The sequence below is a fragment of the Pristis pectinata genome, chromosome 22 (genome assembly GCF_009764475.1).
Source record: "Pristis pectinata isolate sPriPec2 chromosome 22, sPriPec2.1.pri, whole genome shotgun sequence".
Taxonomy (NCBI): Eukaryota; Metazoa; Chordata; class Chondrichthyes; order Rhinopristiformes; family Pristidae; genus Pristis; species Pristis pectinata.
Window position 1 is genome coordinate 16,023,981 of NC_067426.1, and position 20,119 is coordinate 16,044,099.

The 20,119-nt window shown below is 52.7% G+C and overlaps 1 protein-coding gene across 1 annotated transcript in view; it reads right to left on the reverse strand.

Moving 5' to 3' along the window:
• The window catches only part of LOC127581681 (AT-rich interactive domain-containing protein 1A-like), a 101,384-nt gene extending 91,369 nt beyond the window's left edge, over nucleotides 1-10,015 (reverse strand). Inside the window, exon 1 of the mRNA XM_052036295.1 lies at nucleotides 8,708-10,015. Coding sequence (XP_051892255.1) covers nucleotides 8,708-9,187 — 480 coding nt within the window. The 5' untranslated portion in view covers nucleotides 9,188-10,015. The remainder of the gene's footprint in view (nucleotides 1-8,707) is intronic.
• Between the last annotated feature and the right edge of the window lie 10,104 nt (nucleotides 10,016-20,119).

A 20,119-nucleotide genomic window follows, 5' to 3' on the forward strand; every position in this document is an offset into this window, starting at 1 on the left:
GTACCCCAGCAGGCACAGCTCTTAAAGAGCCATAACATTTAACAAGCAACACTTCCAACTACAAGGAATATTACAAGTGAATGAACAAATGGAAGGATGAATGCTGCAATTATGGGAAGTACATGGAGAATGGGAGGGGACAGAGAAACTTGGACAGCTTGATAAAGAACAATCAATGCAGCAAGAATGTTCACTGTACAAATGTTGCACAGGGACCTTCCATGGCTAAAGCAAAAGGTTCCTGGTAGGTGGTTGCCACAGAGGTCTATATAGAACCATACAACTTTTCCAGCCACAATTTTCTTCTAAATCTTTACTCCCTCCCACCCTCAATCTTACTGTCTCAGTTGTCTTTTCTCAATGAAGCTGGAAGATGAGCTCTGGTGACAGAAAGGTGTGCACGTTACCTGGACATCATTACATTGCTATTTTTTGGCATTTCTAATGTACAAATGAACTGCCACGCTTCCTGGATAGTAAGAACTTCGACACTTGAAGAGCACCTTGTTGACAGAAAGTTTTCAAGCTGTTAAATGTGCTAACTTAACCAGTGTCCTTTCTTTCCCCAAATATTCATGGACGGCCTACAACTTTCAGAAACCTCCTCTCCCCGATCCTGACTATGATTGAATAAAGACATGTGGGTGACTTCAAATTCCCAAGAAGTCATGTATCCCTATCTAGGCAAGAATTGGCACCAACTCATCATAGGTTGAATATGGGGGACCATCTGCTCTGCCATTTAAGATGATCATGGAAGAACTTTTACCCCAGTGTAACCTTCCTGCATTAACACTACATCTCCTGATGCCTTTGGGATATACTCAACAACTTTGCTTCCTCAGCTCTCTCGGGTAGTGAAAAAGATTCACTACCTTCCGGATGAAGACGTTTCTCTTCTCCTGTCTGGAACAGCCAACTGTTTATTTTCAGAACGTGATTCATGGTTCTAGGTACACCAGCCAAGGGAAATCAGCAAATCTCTATCAAACTTATCAAGTCACTTAAAAGTTCTGTACACTTCAAATATTCACTCTATAGGCTTGTACTTAAATGGCCATTTGAAAAATAGCCACTGCCACACTCCAGGGTTTTGTGTATTCAGTAAAAGACTAAGGGAAACAATTCAAACATCATAACCACGAAGGAAAAATAAGGGGGGGGGGGGGGGTGGAAGATGTACACAATTCCATCACATTCATGTCTTCACCTCCACTCCATTGTCTCTCTGGGCAGCTTTACCCATCCTGCTATTTCCACTGTTGAAATAAAACATTTCAAAACATCAATTAGTGTTTCATTGGGAAGTCTCCTATATCTCCCTACTACTGAAGCAAATAGCAGAGCAAATCCCAATTCTGAATTTCAGTCAGCATTTGGGATTAGATTGCAGCACATTTTCAGTTCCCTGGTCTTGGAGCAAGTAATCCAGTCCTATTTGCCAAGATCCATCTGTTGTTGCAATAGATACCTGCAGCAGTGAGATGTCTCAATTTAAAGTTTAGGAGGCAGCATCTAATTTTTTTCTTTGCATGTTCAATGATTTGCAAGATGCAAGCATTAACTCAACATCCAAGTACAGTTGCATGGTTTGCATTAATGCTAAAAAAGTCTTTGACGTTCCAGTTGTGGTGTCATCCGTAAGGAAAGAGTGCAAGTAAGTATTTTCTGAACTTTGAGGAGCACATTACTATAAAGATCAAATTAGCAACTAAATAAAAAAGGAACCAGCTGGATCCGTGGACTTTTCACTTTTTTTATCTCCCAACTCAGCAAGATGAATACAGAAAAGCAAAGGTATTTTTTAAATCCATAACAACGGTAAGAACCTCCTATGGTCCTTTAGGCATTACAGGAGATACCAAACCCTTGGTTAAAGAGGTAGGTTTTAAGGAGAGTCTTAAGAGTAAAAAAAAACAGGATCATGGAGGAAATTCCAGATGTTAGGATTTTATTGCCTGAAAGCAGAGACAATATTGATAAACTAAATATGTGAAAGAGCAAGAGACCAGAAGTACAGATGAAATGGGGAATGAGATGACTGGACAAGATTAGAAGGGATATGACCAAAGATGGATACAAATTTTAAGATCAAAACAAGACTCTATTAGGATGAAGTACAAGTTATTTTGCACAAGAGTGAAGAACAAAAAACCTGGCGCAAGGAGGACGTAGGCATCTTTTTGGACGAACAAGTTCCTGAACATCAGAACATCACTGCCTCAACTACTGGAGTTGAATGGCCTCAGGGTTTATTTTCTACAGATCTTAAGAAATAGTCAGACATTCCCTCTGTATGGAGTGTATCTTTTATAGATAAGCAAACCAAAATTGCATAAAAAGCTCCGGCTGTGATTGCAAAAAGGCCCTATGTGATTGTAGTAAGCCATCTTTATGACTTGAGGATTTGGGAACAACAGTAAAGGCTAACGCACCATTTACCTTCTGCACCTGCATGCTACCATTCAGTGACTTGTGTATAAGGAGGTCCCATTAACCATCAACATTTCCCAAACTTTCACCATTTAAAAAAATGTTTTTCTCTGAAAATAGATTGCCTCATGGTTTTCCACATGATATGCAAACTACCATACTGTTACTCACTTAGCTTTTCAATATTCTCTGAAACTGCTGAATCCCTACCAACATGTATTTTTTTTGTCAGCAGCAAACTTGGAAATATCCAGCCACCTCAACTAAATGATCAGTTTGCAAATAGTTGGGACGAAAGCACCAATTCTTGCAGTACCCCTCAAGTCACAGCCTCCTAACCTGAGAAGGACTCATTTTCTATTTGGTACATCATCCCCTATTGCATATACTCTAGCCTTGTTCAGTTACATCCTGTGTGGGACATTATCAAAAGCCTCCTGAAAATAGAAATACATTGCATCTAATTGCTCACCCACTGCCCCATCTACTCCACTAGGTACACCCTCAGGGAACAGCAAATGATTAAACAATATCCCTATTGAAAAATCCACACTAACTCTGCCGAATCACATTACTAGTTTCTAAATGCCTTGAAGTCGCATCCGTTACAATAGGTTCTAGCACTATTCTAGAGGGGGCCGGGGTGGGGTGGGGAGGGGAGGGGAAGGAGTGAGAGGAGATGGGTTGTGGGGAGTCGAGCGGTGAGCAGAGGGTTGTGTGGGGTTGAGGGATAAGGAGCTGGGGTGGTGGGGGGTAAGATGGGGTTGTGGGGGTTTGTGGGGAGAGGAGGATGAGTGTGGGAATAGAGTGGAGGGGTTGTGGGGGTACGGAAGAGGAGGGGCTGTGTGGGCAGCAGGCGGAGAGGGACAGCTAGGGGAGAGTAGAGGGGGGAGGGTGAAAGGGGCTGTGGGGGAGCAGAGAGGTGCAGGGGATAGGAGAGGGGGTTGTGGGGGGGGAGGAGACGGGTGTGGAGGATGAGGGGAGGGGGAGAGGGTACATGAAGGGAGAGAGGAGAGAGGGGGCAGTGTGGGGGCATGTGGAGTGAAGAGGAGTTGTGGGGGGTTATTGGGGGGAGTGGAGAGGAGGGGGTTTGTTGAGGTGAAAGGAGAGGAGGGGCTGTGGTGGGCAGGCGAGGGGAGGAAGGCTGTGGTGGATAGGGGGGAGGGGAGGGCGGGCGGAACGGGGGGGGGGAGGGGAGGGCGGGCGGAACGGGGGGGGGGGGAGGGGAGGGCGGGCGGAACGGGGGGGGGGGGAGGGGAGGGCGGGCGGAACGGGGGGGGGGGGGGGGAGGGCGGGCGGAACGGGGGGGGGAGGGGAGGGCGGGCGGAACGGGGGGGGGGGAGGGGGAGGGGCGGGCGGAACGGGGGGGGGGAGGGGAGGGCGGGCGGAACGGGGGGGGGGAGGGGAGGGCGGCGGAACGGGGGGGGAGGGGAGGTCGGGCGGAACGGGGGGGGGAGGGGAGGGCGGGCGGGCGGAACGGGGGGGAGGGGAGGGCGGGCGGGCGGAACGGGGGGGAGGGGGGAGGGCGGGCGGAACGGGGGGGGGAGGGGAGGGCGGGGCGGAACGGGGGGGGGGAGGGGAGGGCAGTGGCTGGCGGAACGGGGGGGGGAGGGGAGGGCGGGCGGAACGGGGGGGGGGGAGGGGAGGGGGGCGGAACGGGGGGGGGAGGGCTGAGGGCGGGCGGAACGGGGGGGGGAGGGGAGGGCTGGGCTGGCGGAACGGGGGGGGAGGGGAGGGCGGGCGGGCGGAACGGGGGGGAGGGAGGGCGGGCGGGCGGAACGGGGGGGGAGGTGGAGGGGCGGGCGTGGCGGAACGGGGGGGGAGGGAGGGCGGGCGGGCGGAACGGGGGGGGAGGGGAGGGCGGGCGGGCGGAACGGGGGGGGAGGGGAGGGCGGGCGGGCGGAACGGGGGGGGAGGGGAGGGCGGGCGGGCGGAACGGGGGGGGAGGGGAGGGCGGGCGGGGCGGAACGGGGGGGGGAGGGGAGGGCGGGCGGGCGGAACGGGGGGGGAGGGGAGGGCGGGCGGGCGGAACGGGGGGGGAGGGGAGGGCGGGCGGGCGGAACGGGGGGGGAGGGGAGGGCGGGCGGGCGGAACGGGGGGGAGGGGAGGGCGGGCGGGCGGAACGGGGGGGAGGGGAGGGCTGGCGGGCGGAACGGGGGGGGAGGGGAGGGCGGGCGGGCGGAACGGGGGGGAGGGGAGGGCGGGCGGGCGGAACGGGGGGGAGGGGAGGGCGGGCGGGCGGAACGGGGGGAGGGGAGGGCGGGGCGGGCGGAACGGGGGGGAGGGGAGGGCGGGGCGGGCGGAACGGGGGGGAGGGGAGGGCGGGCGGGCGGAACGGGGGGGGGGAGGGAGGGCGGGCGGGCGGAACGGGGGGGGAGGGGAGGGCGGGCGGGCGGAACGGGGGGGGAGGGGAGGGCGGGCGGGCGGAACGGGGGGGAGGGGAGGGCGGGCGGGCGGAACGGGGGGGGAGGGTGAGGGCGGGCGGGCGGAACGGGGGGGGAGGGGAGGGCGGGCGGGCGGAACGGGGGGGGAGGGGAGGGCGGGCGGGCGGAACGGGGGGGGAGGGGAGGGCGGGCGGGCGGAACGGGGGGGGGAGGGGAGGGCGGGCGGGCGGAACGGGGGGGGAGGGGAGGGCGGGGCGGGCGGAACGGGGGGGGAGGGGAGGGCGGGGCGGGCGGAACGGGGGGGGAGGGGGAGGGCGGGCGGGCGGAACGGGGGGGGAGGGGAGGGCGGGCGGGCGGAACGGGGGGGGAGGGGAGGGCGGGCGGGCGGAACGGGGGGGTGAGGGGAGGGCGGGCGGGCGGAACGGGGGGGGAGGGGAGGGCGGGCGGGCGGAACGGGGAGGGGAGGGGAGGGCGGGCGGAACGGGCGGGGAGGGGAGGGCGGGCGGAACGGGGGGGGAGGGGAGGGCGGGCGGAACGGGGGGGGAGGGGAGGGCGGGCGGAACGGGGGGGGAGGGGAGGGCGGGCGGAACGGGGGGGGAGGGGAGGGCGGGCGGAACGGGGGGGGAGGGGAGGGCGGGCGGAACGGGGGGGGAGGTGGGAGGGCGGGCGGGAACGGGGGGGGAGGGGAGGGCGGGCGGGCGGAACGGGGGGGGGAGGGGAGGGCGGGCGGGCGGAACGGGGGGGGGAGGGGAGGCGGGCGGAACGGGGGGGGGAGGGGAGGGCGGGCGGAACGGGGGGGGGAGGGCGGGCGGGCGGAACGGGGGGGGGAGGGCGGGCGGGCGGGCGGAACGGGGGGGGGAGGGTGAGGGCGGGCGGAACGGGGGGGGGAGGGGAGGGCGGGCGGGCGGAACGGGGGGGGGAGGGGAGGGCGGGCGGGGCGGAACGGGGGGGGAGGGGAGGGCGGGCGGAACGGGGGGGGAGGGGAGGGCGGGCGGAACGGGGGGGGGAGGGGAGGGCGGGCGGAACGGGGGGGGGAGGGGAGGGCGGGCGGAACGGGGGGGGGAGGGCGAGGGCGGGCGGAACGGGGGGGGGGAGGGGAGGGCGGCGGAACGGGGGGGGAGGGGCGGGCGGGCGGAACGGGGGGGGAGGGGAGGGCGGGCGGAACGGGGGGGAGGGGAGGGCGGGCGGAACGGGGGGGAGGGCGGGGAGGGCGGGCGGAACGGGGGGGAGGGGAGGGCGGGCGGAACGGGGGGGAGGGGAGGGCGGGCGGAACGGGGGGGGGAGGGGAGGGCGGGCGGAACGGGGGGGGAGGGGAGGGCGGGCGGAACGGGGGGGAGGGGAGGGCGGGCGGAACGGGGGGGGAGGGGAGGGCGGGCGGAACGGGGGGGAGGGGAGGAGAGGGCGGGGGGGCGCGTGCCCGCGGGCGGGGGCTGGCCTGTGGGCAGAAAGGGGAGGGCGGGGGGCTAGGAATGCAGGCCCGTTGGGGGCAGGGGGGGTTGGGAAGGGGGAGGGGGAGGAAGGCAGGCCCATGGGGGGGGAAAGAGGGGTAAGGGGAGTGGAGACAGGGGTTGTGGGGAGTGGTGGGGGCAAGAGGTGAGAGAGTGGTTATGGGTGGGCAGGGGAAGAGGAGTTGGGTGGGTGGTGAAGGGTGGAGAGGTGGGTTGTGGTGGAGTAAAAGAAAGGAGAGAGGGATCATGCGGGGGGGCAAGGGTAGAGGAAAGAGCTGTAGGGATGAGGGAGAACGAGAGGGGTCTATGGAGGTGCGAAGGGAGAGGGGGACGTGGGGGCTGTGGGGTGGGCGAGGGGAGGGGCTGTGGGGGCAGGGGAGGGTGAGGGGGTTTTGGGGGAGGGGAGAGGTGCAGGGGTGTGGAGGGGATAGGGCAGGTGCAGTGGTGTGGAGGGTGAGCGCAGGGAAGAGGGAGTGTGGAGGTGGAGGACAGTGTGGGGGGTGGGGAGGTGTGATGGTGGTTGTGGGGGGCAAAGGGAGAGAAGAGGAGAGTTGTGTGGTGGCGAGGGGAGAGGAGAGGGAGTCTGTGGAGAATGAGAGAAGGGGACTGTGGGGGTAGAGGAGAGGGCGGCGTAGGGTGGCAATGGAGAGGAGGGGACTGTGAAGGGGGTGAGGAGAGAGGGGCTCTGGGGGCACAAGGGGAGAGGAGGAGCTGTAGGAGGAGGGAAGACGAGAAGGGGATTGTGAAGTAAAGGGAGCGAGGGGTGTCGCAGGGAGTGAGCAGAAAGTAGATGGGGGTTATTGGGGTCAAGGTGAGAGGAGAGGGAGGTTTGTGCGGGTGGGCGAGGGTGTGGGTGTAGGAGAGAGAGAGTATACTGGGGTTAGCAGAGAAAGGGGAGGTGGAAGGGGATTGCGTGGGAGGGGAGAGGAGGGGGAAGAGGGGAGGGGAGCCGTGGTGGTAGGGTGGAGAGAGGAGAGGTGGGGGGAGCCACGGCGGCGGGGGGGGGGGGGAGGGAGGAGAGGAGAGGTGGGGCAGGCCGCAGTGGGGTGTGGGGGGGAGGGAGGGGAGAGGTGGGGCAGGGAGAGGTGGGGTGGGCCGCGGGTGGGGGGGGGAGGGGAGAGGTGGGGCAGGCCACGGGGGTAGGAGGGGAGAGGTGGGGCGAGCCGCTAGGGTTTGGGGGGGGAGGGGGGCCGCAGTGTGGGGGAGAGGTGGAGGCGGCAAGAGGGGTCGAGGCCAGTGGGGTCGGGCAGCGGGGGAGGCGGGGGGGCAGCGGGGGAGGGGGCGGGGGGGCAGCGGGGGAGGGGGCGAGGGGGGGGGTCGAGGGGAGGGGGCGGCGGGGAGGCGAGGGGGTCGAGGGGAGGGGGCGGCGGGGAGGCGAGGGGGGTCGAGGGGAGGGGGCGGCAGGGAGGCGAGGGGGGTCGAGGGGAGGCCATGGGGGTCAAGGGGAGGGGCGGCGAGGGCTGCAGAGGGGAGGGGGCGTCGGTGGAGGCGAGGGGGGTCGAGGGGAGGGGCGGCGGGGGAGGCAAGGGGTGGGAAAGGGGGAGGTAAGAACGGTCGATGGAGGAGGAGGGGAGAGGAGGTCGAGGGGGCGGGAGGGGGAAGTGGGGGAGGCGAGGGGAGGGGGAAGTGGGGGAGGTAAGAATGGTCGATGGAGGAGGAGGGGGCGGTGGGGGAGGCAGGAGGGGTGAGGAGTGCAGAAAGGGGGAGGCGAGAGCGGTCAAGGGGAGGGGGAAGCAGGGGAGGCGAGAGGGGTCGAGGGGAGGGAAAGTTGGGGAGGCGAGGGTGGGGTAAGGGGGAGGTAAGAACAGTCAAGGGAGTAGGAGGGGAAAGGGGGCCAAGAGGGGGTGAGGGGAGGGGAAAGTGGGAGGTAAGAGTGGTCGAGGGGGGAGAGGGGGCGTTGGGGGCGCGAGAGGGACGGCGGGGAGGGGGGCCGGGGGGGAGGAGCGGACGGGGGGAGGAGGGGGCCGAGAGGTTGGGGGGGGAGGGGGGGAGGGGAGGGGAGGGGGAGCCGAGGGGGGCCGAGAGGGGAGGAGGGGGCGAGCATTGGTGAAAGGAGCAGAGGAACGAATGGCAGCGGGATGTTTGGCCCAGGAAACAGTGAGGGGAGTTACGATGAGGAGAAGAACAGGAGAACACCCAGGATAAGGTTGGGCAAACGAGCGGACGGTGTGTCGGCAGGGCTTGAACCAGTGTCCCAGACAGGGCCGGCCGGGGCTGTGGGCTCGGTCTGTGCCGCTCCACTCGGGTTCAAGCCGTACTTTACATAATTTATACCGAGAGCTGCAGCTCCAGCCGCACAAAGCCGGCCATTTTAGAGCAAATTCTTTGTACTGAGCGAGATAGACAATCAGGGCCCGATCCTTCTCTCTCACACAACACCAACCAGAGGTCCAACACTCAATGCCCCGGGACACATTAGTTCACCGCTTGGTTATTTTTTACCTGGGTCCTGAGCAGGGGCTGCGCGCTGTTGCGGGGACTGATGGGCGGATGGTGTATTCTTTGTTGCGCCGCTGCCCAGCCTGCACTGGCGTACTGTCCGCCCAGCTCGCCTCCCCTTGGCCAGTTCCTGGCTGCTATTGTAGTCTGGTGGGCCTGGTTATAGTTAGCGAAGGCCCGGGCCCCACTCGGAGAGGTGAGCAGCTGGTTGAGGGTCGGGGTGCCTCGAAGCCGTCTGTGACTGTTGTTGGAGGCCTGGGCCGGGCGCCGACCTGCTGGTGCTGCCCTCCGAACCGTTGGAAACTCGAGGCCGAGGCTTTGGGCCCGGCCACCCCGGCCCGCGGCGAGTTGAGGCCGTAGCCCCTGGTTGGTTGTAGCCGCTGCGGGCCGGATAAGCCGCCGTGTAGTTGTTATAGTGGCGAAGGCCTCGTGTGAATTGGGCTGGAAGGAGTCAAGGCCGCCGGGGTGCAGCGCTGCCCCCATGCCGGGGCTTTGTTGTCCGCCATGTTGGTGGAAGGGGCCCCGGTAGTGGTTGTAACCGTAGCCGGCGGCCGGCACAGCGGCCGGGCCCGGACTCGGCGCAGGGTTGGCGTGGCCATGGGTCCGGAGCTTCCGCCGTTGTTGATGGAATGGTCGAACCGCTGGTCGATGGTCAGGAGGCCTAGGCTGGCGGCCGGCGGCCCGGCCCCGGCTCTGGCTCCACCGACCCCCGCTCCGCCGTTACTGTGTTCCGAGGAGGCCCCATCGGGCTCGCCGTGCGGCTGGTGGCCGGTCTCCTTCGTCGCTGTGCTCGCCGGCTCCCGGCGCCGCGCTCAACCTGTGGTTGCTGAAGGTGTCCCCTGGCGCCGGAAACCAGACTCCGAGCCATGCCTGGCAAGTGATGCTCCTGCTCGGCTCGGCGGCTCCGGGCCCGCTTCCCGACTTCAACGTCGCCAGATCAGCCGGCCTTGGCCTGGCTGATGTCGCTGTCTCTGAGGGCGCTGACCGGAGCGGCCATACTGCCCGCCGCCCCCCCGCCCGCCCTCGGTGTGTTGTCGCTGTCTCCCGTGGCCGGCCTGGCGGCCCCAACTCCCCGCTCCCGGCTTGCTCGGCGTCCGCGCTCCGCTCGCTCACTCTCAGCTCCTCGGCTCGTCCTCGGTCACACGGCGGCGGTGCCGTTTGCCGGTGCCGGTTGCCACTACCGCTCCGCATGGCTGGGGTGTGTGTGGGGTGAGCCGCAGCCGTCCGAGCCCGTCTAACGGAGCCTCGGGCCCAGCGCAAACACGCGGTCTGACAGAACTACTAGCCATGTTGTGGAGGGGGCGGCGGCAAAACCTGGAGCGGAGCGGGAGGGGGGGAGGGGTGGGGAGCGGAGCCAGGTCCGGGGGCGGGGACTGAGCCCAGGGGGGGAGGAGCCTTGGTCCAGAGGCGGGCTCCGGGCAGAGGGCGGGACAGCCCTTGTCAATCCCTTATCACTCCATCCACTGTCCCCCTCCCCCACCGACCTCTGTCTCAACACTGTTCCAAACAACAAGCTCATTTCTTCCCTCGCCCACCTTCCCCCCCCATCCTCCCTGAACACCTTCAAGGGATTCTGCTCACTGCAACCAATTTCCCAAAATCGCAGGTACTGATGGAATCTGAGTCCTGAATCCACACGGCCCATACAGGCAGAACCTGGCAGCTCAGAGCAAGGATTAGAACAAAGCCTCTCAGGAATGACATTGGGGAAACTTTTTTTTCACATTAAGGGTAGTGGAAATCTGAAGCTGTCTGCAGCAAAAGGAGGATGTGCTTTGAGGTCTGCAAGGGTGAAAAAGTAAAAGTTGAGAAATATATATTGTCAGGTAAGGCTTGCATCAGCAAGGAGGGTATATGGAGCTAAGATCTATCCATAATCTAGTTGAATGGCATTAAGCCGAGGAATTTACAGCACAGAAGGGCTATTTGGCCAATCTGATTCATGCTGGCCAAAAATGGAGTTGTTCAGGTCCACTACATTCCCTGGCTGTGGTAACCACAGGACTTATTGATCATCTCGATACATTTTAAACATGATGGGGTTTTCCACCTCCACTGCCAGGATGAGCATTGGAAGAGCCATAACATACAAAGCTCTGAACCATGAGCTGGAAAGTGGGATTTATGCTGTAAATTTATAATAACTCACCTTTTTCAAGCAATAAGTTTCCTGGCCAGTCAGCAGCTGCTACATTGACCTGGACCCTTACACAGAATTGATAAACTATGTATTTGTACTATAAAGTATTTACAGCACAGATGCAGATGTTTTGGCCCAATTGGTCTCTGCTACTGTTTATGATCCACCTAAGCCTCTTCCCACCTTATCTAATGTTGTCAGCATGATCTTCCATTTCTTTCTCTCGTATAATATTCAGCTCCTCTTAAATCTGTCCAAACTAATCACTTTAGCTACTCCAACCATTCTCCAGAAAAAAATAACTTTCACTTGAGCTCCCTGATGGATGTATTGATTATTTTATATTTATGATTCATTGCTCCAGATTCTCCCACAAGAGGAAACATCTCTACATTTACCCAATTCACTCTTTCATAATCTTATTTTTTTCAGATTACTCTCCTTTCTAGGGAAAAGAATTCCAGCATTGACAATCTTTGCTGATTATTATAATTTCCCAGTTATGGTAAATTGTTTGTGCATTTTATCCAGTACATCCTTTTTTGTAACATTGTCACTTGAACTATTCAGTTATCCCAAATGTGGTCTAAGGTTCGGTACAATATAATATCTGCATGATTCCTATCTTATTAACCAACATATTATGTAATGATTTCTTTGCTTTACTATCCCTTTCAGGTTATGTTACAAGGTGAATACAGTCTTTGTATTCTCATATTTATGATTAGAAGAAATTTAGAAAGTGGAAGAGAAAGGGAGTGGCTATAGTCCAGGGTAACAAAAGGATCATGACAACTAGAGTTTTTCACGAAAGTTCGGAGCATAAAAACATAAGAGTATTCCCCCAATTAGAATAGAGAAAGAAAGTGAAAAAAGACTCTTTATATAAAAGCACACAGTATTGAACAAGACTAATAAATTGATGGCACAAATAAAAGTGACCCTAACAGCAAAGCGGTTGCAGAGTGTTCGAGGCTGGGCATTGAATATTCCAGGATATTTAACTGTTAGAAGAGATAATCAAAATGGAAAAGGAGGTGAGGTAGCCCAATGACAGAGGATGAGGAGCAAATATTGGTGGGAGTTGTCTAATGGCTCTCAAGTTGTGGTGATAATATAAGGTACACTATAAATTAGGAAATGAGACTGCAGCTGGAATATTGTGTGCAGGTCTGGTTTCCTTGCCTAAGGAAAGAGGAGTGCCTCAAACATTCATCATTTTAATTTCTGGGATGGGTGTGTTTGTTGTATGAAAAAAGATTAAACAGACTGGGCCTATACTTTTAGGAGTTAGAAGAATGAGAGGTGATCTCTTTGAAACATTCTGGTGGGATTTTAGATGCAGGGATGATGTTTCCCCGGCCAGGTTGTCTAGAATCAGGGGTCTCACAATAAGTGATTGGCCATTCAGGACTGAAATGAGAAGAATTTTTTTTCCTCAAGAGGGTAGTGCATCTGTAGAATCTATAAGCTGCAATTATTCTCAAGCACTTAGCAGCATTGTCAGCATTGTTCAGAAAGACTACAGAAAGATGTCTCCTGAAACATACATTTGAACTCTTTTACTTATTATGGATCTGGGAGGGGCAGGCATCTCCACAGTATATTCAAGGACCCCTCTCAGCATCTGTTCAAGCCTCTGCTCACGGGTCCCTTGACTCTGCTACTTCCTTCAGTCGACTTACTCAGACAACAAACCCTGTTTAAAAATCAGAACAAACAGAAGATATGACCAAACTCCAGCAACTTCTACCAATAAAAGCGGGGTAATTTCGCCAGGTAAATGGAGTCAATGGAGGATAATTACCAACAAATTTTACTTGCTTGCCTCAACCTCTCCCCCCCCATCCCCACCTGCTGCCACAAACAGCCCATTTGATTGGCAAACTGCATCTAAGTCCACAAATGCTACCTGGTGCTGGCCAATAAACAAATGCAGCTGGTAGATCATTTTCACTTGGTTCTGGTACTGGTGTCATTGGCAAGTGCTGCACCAGGATCATGGCCAATCCTAGCATCATTCCGTTTCCAGGGCTTTGAAATTCATTGAAGTCAAATCCATGAAAGCAAATACAAATAGGCTGCATATAATGACAACTGCACTCCAAGACAGAGTATAGATTATTGTGTAATTCCACTGTCAATTAAAGTTGGTGAGCCCATTGCTGTGGAAGACTAAGATTGATTTCATGCACAAATCCATTCACTGCATTTTTCCTGAGAATTTACCCTGCATTTATTGGGAGAAGCTGCTATAAGTTAGCCATATGTTCTGTTGCCTTTAATATATAAATTGATTTTGTTTTCTGATAAAATTAACATTGTTTGCTGTATTATCAACTATTTGCTGTGGGCACAGACATAAGCCCCACTGCCTCTTTTGGCAAACACAGGGTAGTCAATAAGCACTGCTGCATAAATGACCAGTTAACATACAGTTCTTGGTGTTGAACGTGACATCAGGAGAATACCCCTTTCACTTTCAAATTGTGGCACAAAATCTTCATATTGACTGGAACATGCAGAGCCTCAGACTAATGCCTCATTTAAGTGATGGCATCCCTGATACTGCAGCCATTACTTAGTTGCAGTAAGCTGTCAACCTGCACTGCGTTAAGATCCTGGGGTGGGGTTAGAAGCCATAATAACTTGAATAAGTTTGAGACTTTCAAAAGCAGATGGATGTAGAAGCAGTGATATAGTAGTGGAAAACACAGGGAAAGACTAGAGAGGGATCATATAATAATTCATCCCAGAGAAAAAGCTGCCTGATTAGCTGAAATATCAGTATTGTTTCTTGTGGTGTATTTCTTGAAAAAACTATTTCTCTCTAATTGACTTACAGTGATACCCAGAGTGAGTAGCTAGAGTTGTAGTCCGTAGTTTGAACATTGATTTTAGGCTGATCCATTTTGTTTTATCCTTTACAAGACCCGGATCAACTCTTATTTGGAATACTTGGTCCAGTTTAGGTCTATTGATCGGTGATATTGAGACTTTGGAAAGGGTGCAAACGAAGGTCATTGGAATAATTCCCAATTTAAAGCAATTTATTATCAAGAAAGAGTGAGTACCACTACTCGCTTTTGTAATGCAGATATGGGGTGATATGATTGAAGTTTATAGTGTGACAATGTTCAAGATGACAGTTTGCTCAAATTATATAGTTTTGGGTGGACATGAAAGTTACAATCTTAAGTGTAGGTTGGATGTCAGGTGATCCCTGGAACAGGCTGCCATCTTGTGCAGTGAATGCTGGTTCACTGAATTTCTTAGATCTTTGGATCTTTTCCTAGCTGGGGTGAAGATCATTTCTTACAAGATGAGTAAGTTGTCTTGACAGGTATTGGGACAGATAATCTCCTGCACTAGTTTTGATCCCCTAGTTTATTTGGTGCTAGTGGGGGGGGGGGGGGGGTGGGGGGAATGCTTGTGAACGTAATTCATGAGTGGAGATGTCAGAGAGAGTTTGTTTAGATATTTTCCCAAGACATCCCTGAGGAACAAGTGATCTCATAGTTTGGGGTAGGTGAAGCACATTTGTGTGGGGGTAGGATGCTGAATGAACCAGAGGATCTTTTCCTCTTTTCCTGTCTGTCATTATTTGTATGTATTTATCCAATCACCTTTCAAGCCATGCATTTCCAGATCATTGCAACTCACTGTATAAAGAAAGTCTCCTCATAACTTTTCATGGTTCTGCCAGTTATCTGAAATCTGTGGCCTTAGGGTAATAGCCTGAGTGCCAGCAGAAACTGTTTCTCTTTGTTCAATCAAAGCCTTTCATGCTTTTGAACATCTGTGTAAAATCTCCTTTTAACCTTCATTGTTCTAAAAAGAACATTTCTCTTGTCCATCCATTTTACTGCACCTCTTATGCTTGATACCATGAGTACCCTGATTAATAACCGAGGAGGGAGACAGAGTTTTGGTTTAATATCTAATCCAAAAGGTGACATCTCCAAAAGTGCAGTCCTCCCTCAGTTCTGCCCTAAACGTTCAGCCTAGGATATACAGTATGTTCAGCTCTCTTGGGTATGTTTTGAACCTTCTGCATTAGAGAACAAGAGGTAAGAGAAAGAAAAGGAACAAAGGAGAGAAATAAAATCAAAAGAATTTGGAGAGACAGGTAAAGAGATATTTTAGTATTCAGATCCACCACCTTTAAGCAATGCATTCCAGAACCTTACCACCATTCCTAAACAAAAGATTTTCCTTGTGTACAGCTCTTTTGCCAAATCAGTTTAAATTATGAACAAAAGCACCTTTGGAACTGATAGCCATTAGAATTAGGTTAAACCAATGGCAAGAAAGAAAATGTTTCTGGAAAAATTAAAATAATCAGGAAAACTAGGCAAGGGAGCACCAGGCAAATAGAACATTAGAAGTAACAAGAACAGAGCTTAAAGAAAGAGATAACAAAAGACAAAGAAAGACATTGAAAGAGAAAGAGAATGAAAGATACAAAGATACAATATTGAGAGCAGTGTGTGTCAATTCACACCTAGAGAAAGTGAACAAAACTAAAACACAAAAGATGGTAAATGTAAGGTGAAAATTGGCAGAGTGGAGATAGGAGATGAAGAATGAGCAGGATATATGGAAAGCAATACATGCATCCTGGAAGAAAACTGAGAAAAAAGATAAAAATAAAGATAGTTAAGGAAAAAGCCACAAATTTCCCAAAATGTACCAAAGAGTGAACCTGTCCTTCTAAAGTACAAATAATATTATGATAACATTTTTTTACTGGGGTGTGAAGTTCCACATGATCTGTATTTGATAATATATGCACAATTCTTACTATTACTGGAACTCTTTTACATTCTTTACAGTATACACATGTGATGTAGCCAGGAATTGATGTGAACAACACTAAAACTTACTTATAACACCAAATTACAAATTCTGGGGATAACAGGAAAGAAGTTATACAGAGAGGCTGACCAGGGTGGGCAACAACAAGGAATCCCAAAACAGCTTGCATTAATATGTGCTTTCAAACAGCAAATATTCAAAGACACTTCACAAGAGCGATATCAAATGAAATTTAGCACCAAACTACTTAAGAAGATATTGGGACAAATGACCAAAAATTTTATTAAAGTGGTAGGTTTAGAGAAGTATCTTTATGGATAGAGTTATAGGGCAGTGAAGTTTAGAGAAGGAATTCAAGAGCTTAGGATGTTGACAAATTAAGCCATGGTTGTCAATAATTGAGTAATCACACTTGGGTTTGATCAAGAATTAGAGGAATGTAGATATCTTGGCACGTTATAGAGGTGGAGGAGATTTTCTATGATTCCATGATTTTATTCTATATAACGATAGGGAGTGGTAAGGCTGTGGAGTGATTTGAAAGCATGGATGAGAATTTTAAAATTGAGGCATGGCTTCAACAGGAATCAATGTAAATCAGTAAGGACAAGGACATGGGTAACAGATTCCGATGACCACAAGTTAATGATGTATAGAACAAGTGAGTCTGCTGGCAGTACATTGGAACAGTCAAGGTACAAGGCAACAAAGGAAGGCTTCCACAGTAACGCACCCACTCCTGCGTTGTAGTGGCCATCTAAGCTATTTTCCATTTCATCTGGAGATCCAGGATGGAGCACATCCATTCAGTCATGATGTACAAGTCTCAGGAGAAAGAGAGAAATAAGTATCCAACATAGCTGTTGTCCTGATGGCAGACTTTCTTGGCAAACTCACAGTCCAAAAAGAGGTAGATGATCATCCAATCTGGACATTACCCATCTTGAGGATACAGACACTGATTGCAAAGGAAGGATCTGACTGGGAAGACCCCTCTCACTGCCAGTCAAATAAGGCCCTGGTGTATATACTTTTTGGTGATAAGGCAGACTTTGATGGTCTGTTCAGGAAACTATCCCACAGGATCCATTGTGTCCTTCTCCCACAGGATCTACAGGACCACTGACCAGTGGACTTGTGGTCAAAAGTGGTTTTCTGCAGAAACTTTTCTGTGAGGGATAGGTAGTGAGGCAAGGTCCAACTGAATGGTACATTGTGTGGCAACGAGGTCAGGCCCATCTTTCACAACACCGTGGACAAATAGAACCTCAGCACATAATGACACTTGGTGTTTGAGTACTTGGGCTCTACACAAAGTTTGTGTGCAGCTGCCTCAAGCTGTGCGTAGAACCCAAGTACTCAAACACCAAGTGTCATTATGTGCTCAGGTTCTATTTGTCCATGGCGTTGTGAAGGATGGGCCTAACGTCATTGCCACACAATGTACCATTCAGTTGGACCTTGCCTCACTACCTATCCTTCATAGAAAAGTTTCTGCAGAAAACCACTTTTGATCACTAGTCCACTGGTCAGTGGTCCTGCAGATCTTGTGGGGAGAAGGACACAATGGATCCTGTGGGATAGTTTCCTGAACAGACCATTAAAGTCTCTTTGCCAAAAAGCATATACACCAAGACCTCATTTGACTGGCAGTGAGAGGGGCCCTCCCAGTCAGATCCTTCCTTTGCAATCAGAGTCTGTATCCTCGAGATGGGTACTGCGCAAATTGGATGATCATCCACCTCTTTTTGGACTGTGAGTTTGCTAAGAAAGTCTGGAAAAAGATGCAATGGTCCTTGTCAAGGTTAATCCTAAGCATCTGCATAACAGAGGTCTCTCTGATCTACAGACTGTTCTCAGGCAAGCATAATGAGACAAACATCAACTGTGGCTGGATGATAATCAACTTGGTGAAAGATGCTCTTTGGCCTGCCTGAAACTTGTTGGTTTTCCATTGTAAGAAGATGTCCATAAATGAATGCTGCTCACTGGTGCATTCCAGAGTGCAGGAGTATGTGCTGAGGGATGTAATGGGCCGATGAAGATGAGAAATAGGAAGGGGTCAAGAACAAGTCCTTGGTCCTCTCCTTTTACTTTAAGTGCAGATCTGAGGCAGGGCAGGATTGAGAGGATGGGCAGATCAGAGGCAGATGCAGTTCAATGTCAGAAAATATAAAGCGATATATTTTGGAACTAAGAGCAGAGCAAGACTTTTAATTTAACAGAGAACAGAAGACAAAGCATTGGGGTAACATTGATGTTTCTCAAGGCTGTTTCTTTGCTTCATTTGGAGGCATCCCTATATTATATAAATATAAAGCCAATGGAAGATCTAGATTCATTAAATGTTTCTAGCATGAGGGATTCTGGTCACAAAGTTAGTGGCTTTTTTCACAGGAGGTGATGAGTTTAAATGTGGGTGGAAGGTGCACCCCAGAGGGTGATTTGAATGTGGAATTCTCTGCTACAATCCTTTGTTGAAACAGTCCATTAATTTCTTTTTAAAAAATAATAGATAGACACTTGAGATGAAAGATTGTCATAGGCAGTGGGATTAGTTTAAATGTAGAACACCAGTGACAAAGGCGATGGGCTGAATAGCCTATCCATGCTCATGTGCTGTGTGTGTGATGATCTCCTTAATCCATCTGTAACCATGATAAGAGAATATACAGGATAGGAGAGAGAGTAAGAAAGCAGGGGAGAGAATGAACTAAAGGGATGAACAGGGAGAGAGAAACAAGGTAGAGATTGTACAAAACATATCTTGATCTTCCTGGATCCTATTTTCAAATATGAGGTCTTCTTCTGTCTTCCACACACCAAAAATATAAATGTAATCACTTTTGGAAAAAGGCTTTCATGCTAAAGTCCATTTTACATAACTGTGGAATTTTCCATTTCAGGTTGAATCTATTTACCATAATTATTTGTTTTAAATATTTGATTTTTTAACCTTCACATCAATATTGCTAAAATCCTTTTAAAACTCCATTCGCATGGAACACATGCACAAACCCACCTACTTTGAATCCCTCAAATCATTCTCAATTGTTGAAAATGTAGGTCACATTTAAAAAAATAACATCCAGTAGTTTATTCCCACTCAATAACTACACTTGGCATCGAGCTCAGTGTGTTGTGCGTTGCTGTTTCTCTCCCAGCTGTCAGTGTGATCACATTGCCAGCAGTGACTGAGGCTCACCAGAACTCCATTGCAATGCAGGGACTGTGTGTTGCAGGCTAGGCTCTATTTTTAAACACTGCTGCTCATGGGGGCTGATTATTTTGTATGACTGAGTATCAGGCTGGTCTCTCCCTCTCATACATTCTCCACATCTCTTTCTGTTGCATTTAAAACAAGTTCAACTTCTTCTAATGGTCCCCAAAGAAAAATAATAAGTCTATTAAAGAGTATTGATTACAATGCTAATTTGCTGTGCAGTTTCTTTTGTTTCAGAGGCTGAGTTGTGTGAAAGGTTCCTGTTTTAATGCAGACTGTGTCCAGGTCAGAAAGAACAGGCTGCACTCCCTCTGGATTCCACCCACTCTAAAGGCTTCACAATCCCCATCCCTGCATAGGACCCCACTGCAGATGGGGGTAGAGCAAGGCAGTAGCCCTCAGGGAGGGGCCTACAACAGCTTCTGACCCAGATATTATTTTATCAGGTTGTTTTTTGATTTTTTGACGACAGTTCCCCAGAATCCAGTCCGGGTTTTAAGCTGCTTTCCTCTCTTCTGGGCCCTGTGCGCTCAGAGCTGCAGCACTCACCAGCAACAGCAGCACCTTCCACCCTGCCCTGCCTCACCTCCAGCTCACACACAGCTTCTCCGCCCTGGACTGACTGCCAACCGATCCCGGCCGCTGTCATGCGGCGCCTCCCGCTGTTCCCAGCCACTTGTTGTGGCCCTCAGCGTCTGAGACATCGGGGCACTATTTTTCCAAGCCGTCCTTTTGACACATTCCTGTGTTATTGCGCAGCGCTCGGCTTCTCGCTCTTCCTGGAAACTCCCGCCCAAAGCAATGAAACAACAAAGTCTGTGCAGTGAATCCAGAACAACCTAGAGCTAAAGCACAAGTTCTGCAGAGAGAGCCATGAGCAAACTAATGCACAGAAATAACCAGCTCTGGAGAGAAGACGATCAGGAAACTTGAGCAGAGAAACCAAGGGGCCAGAGCGAACTAGAGCAGAAAAATAATAAAACAAAACATTTGACCGGAGGTCACAGCGCAAAAATAACAAGATAACGAGCAGAGCACACAAACAGCAGGATCTAAGGAGAGCGGGAAGCACAAGAGCAAAAGACAGCACCCAGACCAAACTCAGCCTGAGAACCTAGAGACCACAAGCTGTAGAGAAGACCCATTGAAAGTGACATGAGGGGACAAACGAGACTTGTAGAGTGGGCCCACAACAGATTTGATCAGTTAAACAAGATTTCTAGAGGTGACCCAA